Below are 21,116 nucleotides of genomic sequence, written 5' to 3' on the forward strand. Positions count from 1 at the left end.
TTCCTGCAAAGGATTTTGTGAATAAATATAGACCAGAAGGAAGAAAGACTAGAGGGCGGAAAAAAAGACAAATGAATCAAGATATACCACTTACGTGAAAGAATGCACACTTTGCTAAAGAGATTAAACAAAGCCAGACTGGAAGGGAAATATGTGTTTTATTAGAGCCGATTCTGTATTATCTGGCGCACAGTAGTTTAGAGACATTACTTTAATTATTCATCAGGTTTGAGGCAAGAAAAGGATTGATTGGCCCAGTTTTTCTGCTCATAATGGACAAACGACATAATACTTGACTCCAGGCAGGCAGTTGTTTAGTTTACGCATGTGTGACTGATCAGTCAGGGAGACTGCACATTCACTTCATCCCAGCTCTAGAGGAACTTCACCACAAGATTTTTATATAAGGCATAGTTCCTCTCAAAGCATGTGTCATTCTCAGCTTGTAGAGGAATTAATGTTTCTAACAATTATACAATGCTCTGAGGTGCCCAAAGACAAATATTTTCATTTTCCACCCACTTCGCTCCATTCCACTTCCACCCATGTTAGGTCATGGTTCAAAAATGACTCAGAGTGAAACCTCATTAAAATATTTACTTGAACAAGAGTATAACCAACACTGTTCCCTGAATTCACCTCCTGTACTTTTTATTGGAGAATTCTCATCCAAAAACTATCTGTGTCCAGGTCTGGCAAAATTATAGTTCATAGTGAATGTCTACATTGATGCCTAACTTCATAATGAATATGAGGCTATTGTTAAGGATAAGTTCGAAAGCTGAGGGCCTTGTCTCCATTGACAACATATAAATCCTGTTCCCAGACTTTCAAAAATAGAGAAGTCCCAAGATTTCTTTTTTACTATTAATAGTCATTTCTATTCAGTTCCTAAAGACCATCGACAGGATTAAGAATAATAGGGTTATTGTCTATACTTGAAATTATATTATAGACCATGGGATTATGTTTTCTAAAGTCTACAGAAGGAAGTGTTATGCAATAAGATAATTAGTTTAGCTGATACATTAATACACATAGTACTTTGATTTTATATTTAGAAAAGCACAAGTTATGTGCATTAAATATGCCATCTGTGGCTCATAATTCACCACTGAAGGATCTGAAGACATAAGTATGTATTAGCATTACTAATCTGTGTTGCATGAACGTCAAACAAAATCTCTATTGAAAGTAAATTTCATAAGCTGAAAAGCTGCTGCTACTGGCTTCAGCATGATTCTGCAGGGCATGATTGCCCTGCCTTGCCCCTGATTTTGACAAGAAACATTCTTTCTTGTCCTTACTTCAAAGCTTATAAAAAAAATTAAAAAGCGTCTTACTTTTGGACATGAGGTCTTCCATTTTAAACATAAAGCAAGTCTTGGGGTAAAAAAATAGTTTTTTTACATAATAGCGATTTCTGCATTTGACTGTATATTTTTGTTAGTTTGATCTAATTCATTCCACAATTTCTAAAAGATTTTCCTTTCTGCATTGTTTGTACTAGGTAATTGTAATTTGTTAAGTGCTGTCAGTGTGCTTGACTCTCTTGCTCACGTTAGCTGCATCCAGACGTGCGTGGACATTTGTTTCCCTGGAGACAACCAGTGGCAGTGCACCTTGTGCCACTGCTAGGTGTCCCTGGGGAATGCCTGTGCCTCACATGCTCTGGTGTACAGCAAGTTACCCTGGGTGTGGTAGCACTGGGCTGGCTCCAGCAGCCTTACCTGTGGTCCTGGGGGCCTCTTGGGGCTGCAGCAGTGGTGATACTGCTGTGTGGAGTCTGGCCAGCTGTGGAGTGTAGCTCTGGCCAGCCAGTCTGTGGCTCTGGGCAGTGCATGCTGCCGCCACGTGCACCACTCCACTTTTTTTCCACGGGTTTTGGGGTGCAGTTAGCAGGTAGCAATAAATTCTAGTGTGGTTCATGCTGGAGTTTCTTGCTCCCAGGTGCAGTGTTTACACATGTGCCCAGGATGGCATCACATCAAGCTCAGGCAGAGCAGCCCTGGCTGTCAGGGGCTGCAGGGAGTTAGCTTGCCAGCCCAGGGCTACTTTGCCTGGCTTAATGTGCTGCAGAGGAGCTGCCTGGGGCACAAGTGTGCTACAGTGCAGGGCTAGCCAGCAGGCAGCACTTGCATTGTAGCACACTTGTGCCCTAACAAGGCCTGGTCACCATCTACACATGTGTTTTGGTGCACATAACTGCTCCACTGCAGGATAGTACTTGTCCTGGGCAGTACTATCCTACAGCAGATTTAATTAATTTACTATGCCCTAATAGGGGCACATGTGTAGACAGTGACACTACTGCAGAGCTAATTAGTCAGCTCTGTAGTAAAGTTTACATGTAGATGCACCCAGCAACAACTAATATCTTTGACAGAACTATATGATTAAGCTGGTAAAGATATTTGGACTAGCTAGAGACAGTTCCATTATTACAGTCAACAACCATCTGGAAAAAAACTTATCAGAGAGAGAGGAAGAGACTAGTATAGTAGACAAGAGTTTTCCAAAATGAGACAAGTAAGACTAAAGAGAAGGCAAAAAAATAATTTTGAACTATATATTGTACATGCTGACTAGTGATGATAGCAGGTTTTATATTTAAAATTCTAATTTAGTAGTTATGCATTTCCTGGACCTTTAAATGTGAATTTGGAAGAACAATCACAGGCAAGGTTCTTTGGGTAGATATGATATCTTTATTGGACCAACTGTTGGAAAAAAAGTTCTTTGCAAGCTTTTGGGCACAAACACCCTTCTTCAGGCATTGGGAGACTCTGCTTCTGTTAACAACCACTGATTTATCTTCATGCTGTACAGGGGTAGAGATGTACTTGCACGACCAGATTGGAATGTGAATCTAAACTTCTCCAAAGTTTAGGGGGATTTGTACTCAGGATTTCAACACAGATTCATCTCTAACAAATAACTTCCATTCACTTGTTTTACATTTTCTTACTGCATTCATGAATTGTTAGGCTGGGGGTACTTGGAAAGGCCCTAGGAGATCTGCATGGGCGGGCAGGGATGGAGCGCTGGCACTCACACCCTGCATTGCTGCCTCCCAGAAGCAGGGATGGGAGGGTGGGGAGGTAAGGGCAATAGTAGCCTTCTGCAGGCCACCCAGCTGGCCACATATGGGGGAGAGGGGGATTTCACATGCAGCAGCCGCCTCCACCACCCCCTGCCCCGTGCCACTGCCACGTGCGTGGTCGGGTGCAAGGCCTGTCAGCAGCCCATGGAGACGCACATAGACAAGCAGGTGCAAGCTCCCTCCCTCCACCCTGCTCCGTGGGCGGCTGTGGCCACCCTCTCTCCCTCCCCCTACTCTATGACTGGCTGCTGGGGGTACACTTCCTAAAAAAGGTTGAAACCCCCTGTGTTAGGCAATTGTAATGAAATCAGATTTACATTCAGGTCTTTGCCATTTGTACCCTTACATTCATTTTATGTTAACAGACAGCCTTACAACCCTAGGATTATGTGGATCAAGTAGGAGGAGAAGCTGCACTGTGAGAGCTCATTCAAAATGCTAGCATCTAAAATATTGGTAAAACAGAACCAAAAAATGCAACTGACTTTGGTAATTACTTTTGTAAGAATGTTGTTGCTTTTTTTCTCCTGTGGTAGAAGTCAGTGTATAGGAAGTTCTGTAACTGTCACAACTTTAGGAGGACGGTGTCAGGATCTGATCCCACAGACACCTTAGCATGGCCTTAACTTGACTTTTGTGGGATAAATTACCTGATTAAAATTACTTGCATGTATAGGTGCTTGTGGATCAGGGTTTGGTGGTACACAGGAGTCTTACCTATGTCAGTGACTCAAAAAAAAAAAGTCCCCAACTTCTGTTGGTGCTGCCACTGCAACACAATCTGCCCATCCCAACTGTTGCTCTTAAAGCAGCTGTGTGGTGTCTGTACATCTGGCTGATGCTGCCAGAGCGACTCTGTGGAGCTGCTTTTGCTGCTGGGATACAGACTCCTCCAACGGGGGTGGGGGATGATTCTGGCACCCCTCCTAAATTGGTACCAAGGCTGGCACCCCACTCGCCTACCCCTAGTAATGATACTGGAAGAAGGCTGATTATTTGACTAGGTAAAAGATCCTCTCAGCTGCTCATGTGTCATGGGCCACGTATGGGCATTATGTTTCTACTGGGAGAATCACCAATTTCCCACTAGAAATTAGGAGCGTATAAATGTTTATTCAATTTTTCCTGGAGGAAACATGGCCCATTTTGGGAGAAGAAGCTTCCCGCTTGACACCTGGAACATTTTCCTTGACAAAATTTCTCTTGCAAGAATGAACACCTGTATGCTTTTGTTCAGCTGCTCTGCGATCCAGTGGAGTTGAACAGTAGTTTCCCCTGTGCCTTCCCCATGCTGCAGGGACTCCAGCCTGGGTAACGGGCATTTTTCTATAGTTTGAGTGCTCCCATGGGGACCCCCTGGTCTGGAGAAGGTATAGTGGGGTATTGCCCTGCTGTTCCCTGCTTGTTCCCTGGACTGGGGTCCCCAGTTCTTGGGAATGGGGCCCTGCTTCTCCATTCCCTTCCAGGTCTGGTGCACGGCTATGAGTGAGTGGCTCAAAGCACTGCGCAGGGGGCAGCCAATCAGATTCCTCTGTGGCAAGTTCAAAGCTGGCACCTGTAGCCCCGCAGCAGACCTGGGAAGGAGTGGTGCCACAGGGCAATGCCCTCCCACCTGTTCCCTAGGTTGGGACATTCTGGTATAAAGAACAGGCAGGGAGCAGTGGGGCAGTGCCTCCCATGCTTTCTCCAGACCAGAGTGTCCCCGGTCTGGGGAAGGTTTGGGGGGCAGTGGCAGCTCAACTCCAGTCTGGCTTATTGGAGGGGAGTGAAACAGCCAAGAAAGACTCCTTTCCTGTTCCCCAAATCTGAGTGTCCCCAAGCTGGGGAAGCACAGGTAGTCCATTCCCCCCAGGAACGTGAGGAGTGGAGCAGCTGTACTGCTGCCTCTCCTGGAAGCATTTCTAGCAGTGGAAATTTCTGAGACATTAACACCTGCTCATACCCACAGTTTTAACAGTAGTATTTTCCCCTTAACCTTGGGCCCATTCCTGCTCTCATTCTGTAGGAACAGGATCTAACCATGTAGGTTTTTGAGGTAATGGGCTGTTATGTATTAAGTTATTCTTAGCATTGCTTTTTTGGCATTTAACCTGGATTTTGTTTTTTATATACTCTCAACTTAATACCTAACCTTCTGGTGGCTACCTGTTCATATTATATTTTGATTGGCCTCAGAGAGTGTTCCAAAAGCAGCTTGTATCCCTTTGGAAAATGGAAATCTCAAGATCAAAGACAAGGAACCTAGATCATCTCTGCAACTCTTTGATATGGTTTAAGTTAGCTTTTTCACATTTTCTTTCCAGATGATTAGATATAAGTGTATAAAATCAAAACATACCCTATATTCCTTAGTTCTGAAAGGAGTGAAAATGTTTAGTACTAGCATTTTAATTTTACTATCAGAAACAAAATTAATTCAGTCTACTACTGAACAAATGAAACATCACACTTATATGTGAGTACAGAGGTCACTTGATACTTGAGTATGAAAGGACTATTGAAATGCCAGCTCTGTTTTCTTTCTAAATCTAGAGATTCCTTTTGTGTGAAATACCTCAAAAACATTCCTCACTGGAGTGCCAACTATTCCTTTAAATTGATCGCAGGCATCAATCGGCTTTCAAGTGTATTTTAATTTTTGTAATGGTACCAGAATAGGTATCTAGTCCAATCAAAGCCTATATGAAAAAAAGTTATAGGACCAAATTAGTTACTGGAATAACTCTTTCTTACTTAAACTGCTACTGTTTTAGTTGTTTTGTATAATTTTGGGTTAATCCTAATGCAAATGATACATTTAACAGAGATGTTCTAACATTAAAAATGGAACTTACAAAGGATTTCTTTCTATGAAAGCAGGGAAAGAATTGCCCTGTACATAAAACAATTCCACCCTCTTAAACCCTTGCACTGAGAAATGTATGCTGTAATGTCACAACACTAACCTTGTGGGTTATGCTGGTTGTTTTAAGGCCATGGAGCCATACACAAAAATGACAACATCAAAAAATCAAGTACATTTCAAGGTTTCCTAGATACCAAAATGTCAAACTACAACTCATCAGCAGCCTAAACCTTTCATTTTCCCTGATGCAGCTGAAATTTACTGAAATGTACTAAACATTGCTGCAAATGGAAATTTTAGAAGTAATGTAAAATGCACTGAATGCAATAAACTAACAAATGTAAGGATTCTTATACTTATTAAACGATTAATCTTCAGATTGAATGCAACTGAAATTTCAGCAGATAATATACTTGCAACTTTGTCAGCATAGCAGTACTGCAACCAGGGATTCCTGCTTATGGCTTTGGTTTCTACTGGACGTGTCTACGCGAGGTGCTTAATGCACAGTAGCCTAATAGCACTGTGTAGTAGCATGCCAGGTAACAATTGTGCTAATATGCTACTGTGCAGTAGTATTAGGCTACTGCACAGTAAGCATCACTAAAAAACTGTGCTCTGGCGCTATTGCTTAGTAACTGTAGTTAGAGTGCATTTAGTTAGTACTTTCTTAAGCAAGTACTAAACTAAATGTGTAGTACTACTGTGCATTAATGGATGTGTAGATGTGTCCACTGTCTGCAGACCGTACTGGGCTTGGTCACATGTAACAGTAGGCCCTAGACCAGTGGTCAGCAGCCTTTTCAAGTTGAGGGCCAGAATGACCCAGCTCCAGTGAGAGGCCAGAGGGCACTGGGATCTGGCTGCTGCTTCTCTTCCCAACATCATTGGGAGAGCTGTCCCTGCTGAATTCCCATGCTCCAAAGCCCCACATCCTAAAGTTTGAGCAAATGGCTCTGTCGGCTGCCAACCCCTGCTCTAGGTCATAGTTTTGGTAATCAATGGTTACTGCATTAGAACACAGTAAAGACATTTTTTCAAAGATTTTCAAATACATCAATTGCAAGTCTCAATCTGCAATAAAAGGCATTTTTAGCAGTGTCTGTAAACCGATATTTCCCAAAAAAGGCGATTAAAGTGGATAGTTACTTAAATGCGAAAGAAAAAGACTTGAAAGTGGAGATGGAAGGCTAGGATTGTAAATATTTAAGCATCTGCTTCAGTAGCCTTATTTTTAGGAGTCCTATCTTTTGCAATTCATGTTGCCATCAAAGGGAACTACTGAATGTCTAAAAAAAATAGGCTACTTTTTAGGTTCCTGAACAGAGGAGCCTCACTTTTCACTCATTTGGTTTTGAAACCAACACATTCAATTAGAGAACTGAATGAGAAAGCTCTGAGAATGAGAGAAAGCATTGCATTGTGTCAGGGTGGATGGTAGTTTTATGAAGAGTTTAGATTATGGATTGTATAGAATGGTCGGTATAGGGGCGATGCTGCCTCAGGCACGGGGCTGGACTGGATGACCTCTGGATGTCCCTTCCAGCCCTAATTCTCTATTATTTCTATTCCTTAATAAAAGGTTTGATTCATTCATGTACAGTTTAAAAGGATTAATTTAAAAGAAATTAAACATTTTTATGGAAGGAACTGTCCTCACCACAAGTTTAAAATTCTCCTTTCTCCTATATTCTGAGGATGAGCTGCTACATTTTCTCAATTTTAACCTGGCTTAGGTGATCAAGGTGAAATTCTGCTTTTTCAGTGTATTTGAGATGCTGTTTGTTATATATAAGGCACTAAGGGCACATCTAAATGTGCAAATAATCCAGGAGCAATTTATTCTACAGTAAAGTACCTACACTAAACTCTCCCAGGCACATGTCTATGCAAAAGATGTGGGAGCAGATTTGCTGCTCCTAGAAGTAGACTGCTCCTGTTCCCTGCAGCCATGTACTAGACCCCTGCAGCCACCAGGGGAAGCTCTAGGCTCTTCCTGGGTGCTAGCCCAGGGGCCAGGAGACATCTGCCTCCTGGTGGGGGCTGGGATATTGCTCCCTGCCCCCAAGAGCTGCCTGCTGCCAGGGTGGGTTCTGTCACCAGAGCCTGGGTAGGGACAATGTCTTCCTTCCCTGACATCAGGGAACTCCCAGCTCAAGCCCCATGATCATGGGGGAAGGGCTGGGAGATCCTTATGTCCCAGCACCAGCTCCATGTTTGTGGGGCTGGCACTGGGCAAATCTCCCAGCTCTGGCCCCACAATCGCAGGGGTCAGGCTGGGAGATAAGGATCTCCCAGGCCTGGCCCCGTGATCGCAAAGTGGTGGCTGGGAGCTCTCTGCTACCAGGGGAGGGGGACACTGTCCCCATCTGGGCTCCGGTGGTGGAGCCTGCCCTAGCAGCAAGCAGCTCCCAGAGGGAAGGAGCAATCTACTGCCCTCTGCTGCCCTGCTGACCAAGAGCACATTTGCTCCTGGTCAGGTGTCTACATGTACGCTACTGTACAGTACATAATTTCAAGTAAATTTGGTACTTGCATTTGCAGGTAGCAAATTTACTCATGATTAGAGCAAATTACTGTGCAGTAAGCTCTAATCGCAAGTAAAGTGTCTTGTGTAGATGCGCCCTAAAACATTTTTCATAAAACTGGGTCAATTTGTACCCTCCAAAAGGAGATAAGCCACTGAAGTCAGTGGAATTGCATATTGATCCTGCCTGTGTTTCTTGTTCCTTCTGCTTAGGTGGAGATGATGGTATATACTCAACATTTCAGTTTACCTTTCACATCTCATACTAAAGCTGGAAAGCCAAAGTAATCCAGCTCAAGAAGTGGGTATCCACATGAGTAACATGAATCTAGAATTGTTTCTCCTTCAGATCTTGCACCTTCACCAGTTGCAAGAACCAGTGTCTAACTTCCACGTGCTTTGGACTCGACATACAGTATTAAAGGTAAGGACATAAACATGGAAGTAACCAATATTCAAGGACAATTCTGAAAGTTTTGGCTTAAATGAATTGTCAAGAAAAACAGTTTATGACAAAATTATGATAGGAATCTAAGAATTTCTGGGCCCTGTTTCTCTGCCTAGACTATGCCTCAGAATATAAGTCTTCATTCTAAATAAAGGTATTACAAAGCTCCACAAGACAGAAAGATAAACGCTATCAGACATTCATTTGTTTTCACTGAATACTGGCTTAGATAGCCAGGTTGCTAGTACCTGCAGAAATCTCCTTCTGCCTCTGGCAGGGTCAGTGAAGCCACTGGATTCTTCATTAGGTCTGCCACAGAGTTGTCCTTTGGAGTCAGATAAAAGAAAGGGATTCCAGTGCTGTTATTTATGGGCCCATCACTGACAGGTAAATAATTCCCAAATGGCATCCCTTGGATCTGGAAACACAAACATTCAATTCTGTAAAGTTTTGCATATTAATGTTGTACAAAACTGGAGGCTTCCCCAACATCATCAGCACAAATGGAAATAGAGCCTAGTTGTTCTGGATCCCAATTGCCATTGTCACCACTAGACCAAGTGGGCATGTCTACATGTACTATAGACTGATTAAACCTGGCGTGGTTTGCATCAGAGTTTATTGCTCCTGGGCTCTGCGTGTACATGTGTGCCAAGGACTGCAGCATGTTGAACCAGGTTGGAGCAGCCCTAGCTGACAGGGAGCCCAGGGGGTCAGCCTGCCAGCCTAGTGCTTCTCTGACCCAGCTCAACATACAATGGAGGGGCTGGCTGGGGCACAAGGATGCTTCAGGTCAGGGCTAGCTGGCAGATAGCCCCCTCACTGAAGTACTTTGTGCCCCAGCCAGTCCCATCAGTGTCTACATGTGCATTGGGGCAGAGTAAATAATATTGCCACAGGATCGTACTTGTGTTGCAAGTACTGTTCTGTGGTTGTGTTTATTAGTTTACTGTGACCTAATAAGCCCTCGTGTGTACACACCGAGACTTTACTGCAAAGTTAATTAGGCAACTTTTCAGTAAATGTCTCATATAGATGCACTCATTATGTTCTAAACTAAACTGACTGATCATCAGGGATCCTGGTTTTCTCTGATAAAAAAAGAATCTTCATTGTTTGGATTTTAAAAAGTAACCTAAACTCCACATTTTGTCATGATTAAAATGAAACACCACTAATATACGTGTGTGTGTGTATATACACACACATATATATTAGTGTGTGTATACACACGCACACACACACACATATTAGTGTGTGTATATATGCACACATACACGCACACACATATATTAGCGGTGTTTCATTTTAATCATGAAAAAATGTGGATTTTGGGTTACTTTTTTAAATTTGAAAATTGGAGATTTGTTTTTTTATCAGAGAAAACCAGGATCCCTGCTTATCATACTGCTATGACAGCACATTCTCTCATATACTTTCAAAATGTCTTCAAACAGTACAGGAGAAAATAAAAGACATATATATGAACTAAGAAAACCATGAAAACATCTATACCAAACAGCAAGACTATCATTTAATAATCTCAGAGAATTTCTATTCTAATTCAGACTTTTAGTTGGCTTTTTTCACTATTCCCCCCACCCCCATCTATATTGAGCTTTTAACCCGGAAGGTGCCCATAGCTGCCTAAATTAAAATAGAAACCATTTTACTTAGAACCGTATTTAAAGTTTTCTGCCTTTAAACACAGTTCTAGATCCTGGTTAGTGGTCCAGTATGGATTGGCTTACAGGCTCTATTGACATCACTTGTTGTTAAATCCTATTGACAATAATGGAAACAGAAGCAGATCACTGAGCTGTGTTTTTAAAAACTCACTCTCTCAGCCATGGATTCAAATAATAAAGTGAAAAAATAGTTAATTTAGTGAAACTGGTACGTTCTGGTAACAAAACCTAGCTAAGTTGTATCATCATCCAGAAAAAAGTCTAGATGATAATATTACCTGGACCACACATTTTTCATAATGTTCATATACTTGTATTGTTATAATGTTTATATGCAACCTCTTCTGCAAATGGTAAATGGATTTTTTATGCAGCCACATAACTTGGACATTAAAAATATTTGTATATTTATTAAGATGTATAAATTTAAAAATATCAACAGTTTAGCACTAGAAGTTTCAAATTGTTTTGAAAACCTGTTTTTTCATGCCTGGTTAACTTCATAGTTCACATCCAGAAAGGAAGAGTGAGCACATGAAGTATAATCCATACAAAAAAAATCGCACCTCTTAATTACAAGTTTTATTATAAATCCTTTTTTTTACGTATGTATTGTAATTACAGAAAGGTAAACACATTAACTGAATTAATGCTGCATTTCCATCAGAAGCTTTTGGTGAGACTATAAATCTTAAGAGTTAAGATATGGGTCAATAGTATCTCTGAAACCTTGAGATGGAATTACAAATTTGTAGTGTACAAATGAGAATATTTTATTAATGATATCTTTTTAGATTTGACACTTTGCAGTTCACAGTAACACAAACAGCCAGACAGCAATTGTTTGAAAAGTGTTTTTAGGAGGTTTGACTAGCTTCTAACTTTTACTTTATGTTTTTTAAATAGAATTCTAAACTTAGTAATTTGTGAACAGTTTAAAGGAACAGTGAATTTAAAATGGTCTTTCCTGTTTGCAAATATTAGTGATAACAGGGTCCAGCTCAAAGCTGCCTTCTTTTTTATTTATTTGTTTATTTGTTTTCAATCAAAAGGCAGTTTTTTAAATCTGGAAAAATTAATAGCCCAGTATCAGTACTGCCAAATCTGTTTTGTACCACACTGCTGACACAAAAGTGGTCCCGAGGCTGGCATAGCTAATTATGGTAGGATGACGCTGGGATAGACAGATCTTCTGGTAGCACAGAGCTAGTGTAGCTGCTGCCAGCCCATCTCCCTCACCCTGCAACTGATACAGAGAATATAGATCATGCAAAGGGGCTAGTATACCCTTTTATTCTGTTGATCCCTTGAGGCCGTTAAAGTCCGTATACCTTAGAGCAGGCTGCTCTGAATTAAAACTGGGGAGTGGGACCAGTTCAGCACACAGTCAGCTGAAGGTTGAAGGAATGTAAAGGCCTCTCTCTAAAAACTATAATGTAATCTTGTTTGGTTGCAGCAGTGGATCTAGCCCAATGCTTTTTCTCTTCTTTTTCTGCACCTCGTTAGGGTGCCCTTTAGCATCTCTTCCACTGAACTCTAAGCATGATTTCCCGTCCTACCCTAACTAGCAGAGAAACAAGACTGTAAATGTTGCTAGTATGTGCCTGCACTGTACTTTTACTGGCTGTTTGAATAACATTACTGACAGCTTTTATTATTTACCCTGCATATTTTGTGGCTGACATCAAGAGATGATTATAAAATAATAAAATATTGTTTTCTGTAACAGTGCTGGGCTGTTATTATGCAAATTTGTATTATAATAAACTGTAATGTTAGCAAATAATTTGTAATTTATATCCAGAAAGCTTTTCCAAAACAGAACGATTATTTACTGCCTTTTTCGGAACACTAAAGCACAAGCAATAAATCTGCAAGCCCTCTCCGGCTGTTCAGCTCAGCATTAAAAGAGAATTCTCTATTGCTAGCATAAGATGTCACGGTACCTTTTCCTGCGTGGACTGAGTAGCCAAGAAGCCCCAGCTGTTATAATGGCTCAGGAAACGGGCAGTTCTGATTGCCTGCTCCAGAGGAGCAATGCTGTCGTCTGTCCCTTTGACACTCTCTCTCCTGTAGGAAAACATCCTAGAAGGAGAGGATACTTGCTTGGATCTTCCAGCCACTGGCCTGGACCTCATTTGCCCATCTTCTTTGTAAACAGAGGCTGGGTAGCTCTGCTTCCAGATGCTAGTCGTGTCTTCCAGGAGTGCAGGAAGAGCTTCCTCGTTGGAGGAGCTGTCCAGTTCTTCCTCCACCTCATTGGTAACAGACCAGGAGACAGAGTTGACTATCACATATCCCCAAGCAGGAGAAAGCATCATGCTACACCAAAGCAACCAGGAGAGCCAGGATACAGACACAGTCCTTTTCCTCAGCTGTATTTGATAGCAGCACACAGACATTTTGTAACAAACACTCCCAGCTAAGAGCCACACTGAACCTTGCCTAGCCTGAACCTTTGGAATGAGAGCAGCACCCTCCTGTGGTGAATTCTGGCACAGAGCTGAAATACACTTGCTCTTATTAAAGCAATATCAGCCTGTAGAGTCGTCACGTAAACTACACAACTCTGCTGCTTGGAACAGAGGCTGAAGTAACACAGACACTTCAGCAACAACTGGCAAACAAAATAATTTGTCTAAGACCCAGCTCCGCTTGAAGGAGCTTCTCGACAGTCACACATCACACAAAAAAAATGTAGTAGAATGTCTACAGAAACTCCAAAAAGTGTGACAGCTTGGACATGAACAGCAAAGGGATGCAACCACTTCTGTCACATTGTATATGGCTTCCACACTTTCTGTCCTCCCACCTCCCTATCAAGCCTTGGGGTGTGCCTTTGGGCTATATTGTAAACTGTTTTGTCAAATACCCACAGCAGAAGTCATAGACTATCTATTTGTCTGGGATGGTTAATCCTCAGGAACAATCCTGCCTTGCGAAAGGGCCTGGACAAGATGACCTCAAGAGATCCCTTCCAGCCCTATTTTTCTGTGATCCTATTTGATAAAAAAATACAGATTTAAAAATCAATTAGATCCCTGGTGCAGTAGCATATATCAGAGCTCCGCAATTTCTCATAATATGGTATGTTGATGGAGTAGTCAGGGTTTTTTATAAATAAATGTTATCTATCAAGTACGCTCTCTCTCCTTACTTTTTTCCTTTGACAAATAGTCCTAAATTGATCCCTTGTCATAGTAACCTGACTGTTCTGCATTTTGATATCCATCCCAATCATTTGGATTGAGAACCAAAAAAAAAAAAAAAAAAGAAGATTGAAGATAAGCAAGGATTTTCAAGAACAGAAAGAGGAAAGTTAGGCTAGTTTCCCTTCCCAGTTCAGGAAATGTCTTCTAGCTTCTTGGGGGCTGCCTGCCACCTTCTCACCTTTCCTGCACTAGTGCTCCACAAAACTATTAGAAACAGTTAGTTCCCAGGCATGTCTACACTGCTATTAAGGAGACTGAATGAACACCAGAATTTATTGCTCCTCAGTGCACCGTTTGCATGTGTTCCCAGGGCAGCAGCACACTGAGCTGGGTCGGAGCAGCTCCAGCTGGCAGGGGACCCTGGGCTTCAGCCTGCCAACCCAGGGCTGTTCTGACCAGCTCAACATGCTATGGAGGGACTGGCTGGAGCACGAGGGTACTTCAGTTCAGAGATAGCTGGCAGGCACACTTTACTGAAGCACCTTTGTACCCCGGCCAGCCCCATCAGTGTCTACATGTGTGTTGTGGCACACTAAATAATGCCACCATAGGATTGTACTTGTGTATGATCCTATGGCAGTATTTATTAGTTTACTGTGGCCTAAAAGGGCTGCATGTGTAGACACTGAGACTTTACTGCAGAGCTAATTAATTAGTCATCTCCACAGCAAACATCTTGTGTAGATGTGCCCAAGTATTACCCAATCAGTTTATTTCCTTAGGCTAATGCTTTTGTGATACAATATCCTGTAAAATACTTTAAATTTGTGTCAATTTACTTCCAGCATTTTGCTAGATCATTCCTTTGGTACTGTGGTCATAGGAAAATAAGACAAAATAATGGCTGACATATGAATGGGAAATCAATAACATATTATACATACTATTCTGGCTTGATTAATAACATTGTATGTGAGATACTGACTCTGCAGTATCTCAGCAAAAAGTGGAAAGTTCAGCAAGAATTTTTCAAGATTCCTGACAATATCAACTCCTGCCCCTGAGATTAGAGTTGAGTTCTGTGTATACTAAATGGCATCCCTATTTCTGGGTTACATACGGTAGATAAAAAGAAACATTTGGTTAGGTCATTAGTTTTGCCTATAGTTCCTGTCAAGTTTCTTTGCCACTGTGGTTTCAGGAAAGGCTTTCACATTACTGAAGACAGAAACATAGAAAAGGTAAGATGAAAAAACAACCAGACAAATACATTCCACAGTAGGATTTTTTACAGATTTATTCAAATATGCCAATCAGTTTAAAAAGATCAGAGTTAAAAACAATAACAACAAACTTTCACACAATTGCATAACTGTTAATTACAATCTCCCCCCCACTCCAATTCCCAGGAAAATACAACTTTTTTTTCTTAAATATAAACTTAACACATCGTAAGTGCAATACACCCTTGCAAACAATTCTTAAAGGTCTGACTGGTTTTCCCTTAAGCAAGTACCACTGGAGATCTACTGTGGATCAGAGGTGCGAATAATAAATCTCTGTCCATCTTTTAGAGTAATGAGTGCATCCTTTCCAACTGGAAGATTTAGTTTAACAGAACTCTTGGTAATTTTGTCTTCCAACATAACTTGGAGGAGCTGAAAATAAAACATCAAATATTGTAAGTATTGTCACTAAGAAGAGGTTGCATCCAGTCTCTTCTTTCTACTGAACAACATGTCTTTTCTTTTATCTGTTTCTTCAAACAATGCTGGTTAATGGGTTCCTGCATGTAATTAGTACATGCTGAATTTAATACCTTGCATGTTTAGGGTTGTGTCCCACACTTTTACCATTTAATTTCACCAAGTTAGTCTACACTGAAGTCACAAAAGTTATGGCAGTGTAGCCTGGTGCTCTGTGAATGAGTTAACTTGGCTACCAGAAGCAGCTTAGCAATGGCAGTGTGGGCTAGCATGCAAAGCAGTCTCAATGTACCCCCAATCTAGTCATGTAATGGGACACAGTTAATAGGAACCCCAAGCCAACCTCTAACATGTGATATATAGTTGTACATACTACTCTGTCATATCCCCATTTATTCTCTATTTCTCCAAAATTTCTCTCAGCCCTTTTAGTCTTTCTTTGCCTTGAAGTGCTTCTCAAGGCTGCGATCTTGCCCTCATTGGTATCTGTGCTGCTTCTGCAGTGTTCTTGGGAGTGCTACTCCCCTACCTGCTCCAACTCCGTATGTGCTAACCCAGAAACAAAACCGCCCTGTGGCTGCACCTGCCAAAACTCTTGGGAGGTGTTTCTGGCAGGCCTTCAGCACAGTGTTACCTTCTCATGTCCAGAGCCAGCAAGGCCAGAGTGGGAGGTTGGTAAGCAGGGCATACCTGAATATAGTACTGCCAACACTGCTGATATACCAACTGGAGTCAATTAGAATTGTACCTTGACTTCAGTGTGGCCAGGATTTCACCCTGGGTCTCTAAGTGCTTTAATTAACATTTTTTACTGTATCTATAACCTGCTTGATTATAACAAGCACTGAACTGAGAGCACATCACTGGTTTATATGAGGCAGTTAACTGTTTCCTTGTTTCCTCTATCCTCTTCAAAATTAAAGCACTGGGTTTGCTTGTATGCCACTGCTAACCCATTGAGCTATGTACAGTGATACTCAGGTCTGTTCTCCCTGTGATTTGCAGTAGACTGTATGTGATGTGGGCGTAGAATTGGATTAAAAGCTACAGTGCCGGGCTCTGAAGATAAACCCACTGCAGGAGTTCAGTTTAATGGGATTTTAATTTGGTAACAGGTGAACAAAGAGAGGAAGCACAGAGTGAGTATGCTGGGGTATTATAGATGAAGGAACATTGCTCATGCTGTGAGAGAGAAACTGCAAGCTCTGTGATAAGAAATAAAGATCAGCTCCACATTTTCATAGCTGCACTTCAATACATTACAGCACATTCCAAATCCATCTATTTGTGCGGTCAGTTTGTTTTTACCAATTATTTTGCATTTGATTATGTGGCATTTCATCTGCCACATTGCCCATTGACCCACTTTTGCTAAATACTTGTCTCATTTTTTATTTTACCCTGATTTTTCTATTAAAATAAGTATTTTGTTAGGAGATGTTTTACCCCGCTTTCTAAAGGATTGTTATTAACAGTGGTTTTAATTTATTGAAACATGTGCTGTGTCCTTCCCAATTAATTTTAAAAAAGAAAGCAAGAACATGCTCCCTGCACTGAAGAGTGCAGTCTAAATTCAACAAGAAGCAGCAAGTGAAGTCCAGCAACAGATACAGATGGTACAGAAGAGGAAGAATGATGCTGACAATCTAAAAGATGACAGAGCTACTTGGCACAGCACAGACATATATTGACACTGCTGGTTTGGGGTTTTTTATTTATGACTCCTGTTACCATTCCTCCCCCTCACTTCTTAAAGGCTTCAGAGAAGAACAGAGCTTTTTAGCAGTCATTTAGATGAGATGAGGGTGGAGGTGTGACACAGACTTTCTGAGCATAAGAGGCTACACCAAAATGCTTAAGCAGCCAATTTAGCTTTCCAGCCCCATCACACTTCCCACTTTCAGTTCTCTCTCAGTTCTTAATTTTTCCTTCTACTTTGTACTTCTTGTTTCCCATGCCCCTCCACAAATCCACTCTGCCCTCCATTTTCCTGCCTTCACCCCATCCTCTCCTACCTTCACATACCCGCTAATACTCACTCTGATCCGCCCTGCCCTGCTCCGCTTCTCTCCCCTATGGTAAATAAGTGAACTATAGTTTCTCCTTAGTCTACTGCTTTGTTATTTCCTCCTAATTCTTAAAGATCAGAGAAGTAACATGTAACTGTTACAACACCAGTTCCCAGCCTTTCCAGGCTCACTACCTCACTTCCCAGGTGAGCCCATTTTTAACAACTGAATTTCCGTGTGGTTCACAACTTTACTCCTAAGTGCCGTGATGCCACTGGGGTTGCAAACCTCATCCAGGAAACTATGCTTTATAAAATTCCCTGCTGGTTTGACTTGATTTGCTTGTATCCTTCTAATGTACTTCAAGTGTACTTCTTTCATGAATATCATGCTGGGTGCATCTACACATGCTATTAGCAGAGAGCCATAAACTCTGGTGCACGTGACGCTGGGTTTTATTGCTCAAGGGCACCACATTTATACTACGCCCAGGACCGCACCACATTGAGCTGGGTCAGAGCAGCCCTGGCTGGCAGGGAGACTGAGGTGTCAGCCTGCCAGCTCAGGGCTGCTCTGACCCGGCTCAACATGCTGTGGAGGAGCTGACTGGGGCACAAAGGTACTTCAGTGCAAGGCTAGCCAGTAGTCAGCCCTTGCACTATAGTACCCTCATGCCCCAGCCAGCCCCATCAGTATCTACACATGTGTTGCTGCACACTAAAGAACTCCGCTGTAGGACAGTACTTGTATTTACACTGATTTACAAATACTGTCCTAGGGTGGAGTTAATTAGTTTCCTGCAGCCTAATAGGGCTGCACATGTATACTCTGACACTTTACTGTGGAGCTATTTAGGCAGCTCCACAGTAAACATCTTGTGCATGCAGATGCACTTACTGAGTCACACTTTACTTTGGGCTAGGCTAGGTCACGACTCCTGGCAGAGATCTGGGCTTTAACACGAAATAGGGCTTCTGTGGCCTGAGGAGTTCACAAAAAGGCATCCTACTGCAGGAAGCAAAGTACTCCTTAGAACAGAGATAGCACACCCACCGCAACACTCCTTCTGGAGTACAGCTTACTCTCCCAGCTGTGCCAACCTGGCTGTGCAGGAAGGCAGTGGCATGACCTACTTCTTCTCTGCCTTTATATGTGTTGGACAACTGATGGGAGCTGGTTTACACCCCACTTCCCTGGCCCTCTTTCCTCCTTCCATATCCATGTCAGGGCCTAACAGAATTTGACCTTCCATGAATTATTCCACTGGATTCACTGACTAAGTGTAAGGGTGGTACAAACAAGAGTGAGTTCTCTACTGATGAGGTTTGGTGCAAAGAGAAACTAGTTTAAAAAAAAAGCAAAACTGCCAAACAGGCTTGGTAAGGTCCTGACATCTAAACAAAGGGTGTGTGAATCTGTCATTTACTGAGAGCTTTACAAAACCTGGAAATGAAGCTGATGGGAGAAATTCAGATCTGAGGGAATGGGTGTAACTACCCTGCACTCTCTCCCATCAGGTTTGAATGTGGCTTTGTGTAGAAGTGTTACTTACCTAAGGACTGCAGTCCAAGCAGTTAGCAATCCAGACCTTTGCTCTTGGGGAGTGTGAAAGCAGCAAAGACTGAGATCATATTTTTGCCCTCTTGTGGCACAATCATTTGGGCTTATAGTAGAAGGCAACTGCCCTTACCCCACTTTAGTATCCTTTCTGTTCCTGACACTAAGAAAGTGTGTAAGTTGCATAAATCTGGGGAGGTCTAGGATAATAGGAAAGGAAATGTAATGAGGTCCATACTCAGCAACTCATAATATAACATTGGCTGTGAATCTTAGTGCAGTTAACATGAGACTGGCTCCATTAGAAAACTCTGCCCTGAGATTAAAGACATATGTTGTCAGTATAGGAAAGAGGGTGAAAGGCCACTGAAAAAGCCAAAACATTATTTATATTAACCAGAGATGTTTCATACAGATTCCTACCAACCCTCACCTCTTCCAGTTGGGTTTTAAATTCAAATGTTTAAAAACAATGATATAGTTGATTTTACCTTGTTGCCTGTGGCTGTGTCTACGAGACAGCTCAAGACCTTAAGAATAACACTGCTTAAATTAACATCACTCTGGCTTTGTGTCAGAGTTACATGTGCTGGTTCTGGGACTTCAACTTGAGGCCGTTCAACAGAAAAATCATCCAGCAGGTGGGCAGGTTTGTGAACTACTTGAATAGAAGAACTGTTCTGCTGAATTACTGAGAGACCTTCATCTCCTTCCTCCTCTAAATGGGATTGGAGAATGTGAATAACGTATTCCAAAAGTAGCAAGTTAAACAAATGCCAGGATCCTAGGTGAAAATAAGAACAAAAATCACTGCAATGTCTTTGCTTTTAGAACTTTACATAGGTGCATGTTCTACCCATTCAACCTTTAAAGCAATTGGTTTCACTATATTAGTACTAGGTTGAGTGGATAAGCAACCTAATTTCCCCTAAATAAGACATGTTATCTTACATGTCTGCTCACCAACATCTAAGCAGAATTTTCACTCAAGTTCAGATCAGATTCTAAGCATAAACAAAAGATTATCCATTCCTCCCCCCTGAATTTACAGGAATGCTTGTTCATCTTCCAGTTCAAATTCTTTTCCAAAATGACCTTCTGCTGCAAGTTTTATCAACAACTTCACAACATCTGTGTTGCTTCTCACACTGAGCAATCATAGAAAACTGGGCTGGAAGAGACCTCAAGAGGTCATCCAGTCCATCCCCCTATTCTGCATCAAGGTTCATCATACCTGAAATGTTCCTGACATTGTATAAGATGTTTGTATAACTTGCTCTTAAAAACTTCCAGATGATGAAGATTCTATAGACTAATTCTGTGGCTAATCTGTTCAAGGTTTTTACTTAATTTATAATTCCAGTAACAATATTTATTGTACCAACCCTCATCAAACAAAAACCCCAGAGGCTACAAGGGGCTGAAAAAGCTAACTGGGAAGAACTTCCTTGCCTTCATTAGACTTTGAATTATGCTTTTGGATTGCAAAGACCAGGCCTTTCTCCTTGTTCTCTTTAGCAGCAGGCATATTAGTGACATTCAACTAGTACTTAATAATTTGCACATGGAAAGAGCACTTTATAGGATCATCAACAGAGGCACATCTTGAATCAATGTGCAGCACACAGAAATTCAATCAGTTTTTAATTAAAAATTCTGACTCTGTTCATATTGAGTCTTCTATTGAATTTGTCTGAGGAGCTGATACCTCCCTTGCTTCTGCTGTTTGTGCTTCTGCACATCCTGAACTGATGGTGATTGAAGAAAACAGAGATGAGGGAAGGATTATTATTTTCTGTGCTGCAAATACAGACACCAGATACTGGAGGTAACTAAGAACTACTAAATGTTCTACAGCAAGGGAATATTGAAAGTGGATGTGGTATGAGGAGCAAATATGGAACAAAATCTAGCAGTATTACTGTATCTTGGAATTAAAAAAAAACGAACGGAGGGGAACTCTATTGAACCTGCACTGGGGGGAAGCAGCACGCAAAAAAGGATGTACAAGTTGATAAATTCTTATAAATCACTGCTGTTAGGGATATAAGCAAGGTAGTTTGTGCAGAACAGGACCTGGG

General features: G+C 41.7%; 2 protein-coding genes across 2 annotated transcripts in view; both read right to left on the reverse strand.

Annotated features, from left to right (window-relative positions):
• CREG2 (cellular repressor of E1A stimulated genes 2) overlaps window positions 1-13,049 on the reverse strand; it is a 28,492-nt gene extending 15,443 nt beyond the window's left edge. The window contains exons 1-2 of the mRNA XM_090020637.1: window positions 12,558-13,049; window positions 9,172-9,341 (exon numbers count right to left, since the gene is read on the reverse strand). Of these exons, the coding sequence (XP_089876763.1) occupies window positions 9,172-9,341; window positions 12,558-13,013 (626 nt within the window). The 5' untranslated portion in view covers window positions 13,014-13,049. The remainder of the gene's footprint in view (window positions 1-9,171; window positions 9,342-12,557) is intronic.
• A 2,240-nt stretch (window positions 13,050-15,289) lies between these two features.
• The window catches only part of RFX8 (regulatory factor X8), a 58,325-nt gene continuing 52,498 nt past the window's right edge, over window positions 15,290-21,116 (reverse strand). The window contains exons 14-15 of the mRNA XM_090046650.1: window positions 19,527-19,819; window positions 15,290-15,421 (exon numbers count right to left, since the gene is read on the reverse strand). Of these exons, the coding sequence (XP_089902776.1) occupies window positions 15,290-15,421; window positions 19,527-19,819 (425 nt within the window). The remainder of the gene's footprint in view (window positions 15,422-19,526; window positions 19,820-21,116) is intronic.

This window comes from Crocodylus siamensis, chromosome 1, assembly GCF_052110815.1.
Source record: "Crocodylus siamensis isolate JL-2025a chromosome 1, ASM5211081v1, whole genome shotgun sequence".
In the NCBI taxonomy this organism is placed as follows: Eukaryota; Metazoa; Chordata; order Crocodylia; family Crocodylidae; genus Crocodylus; species Crocodylus siamensis.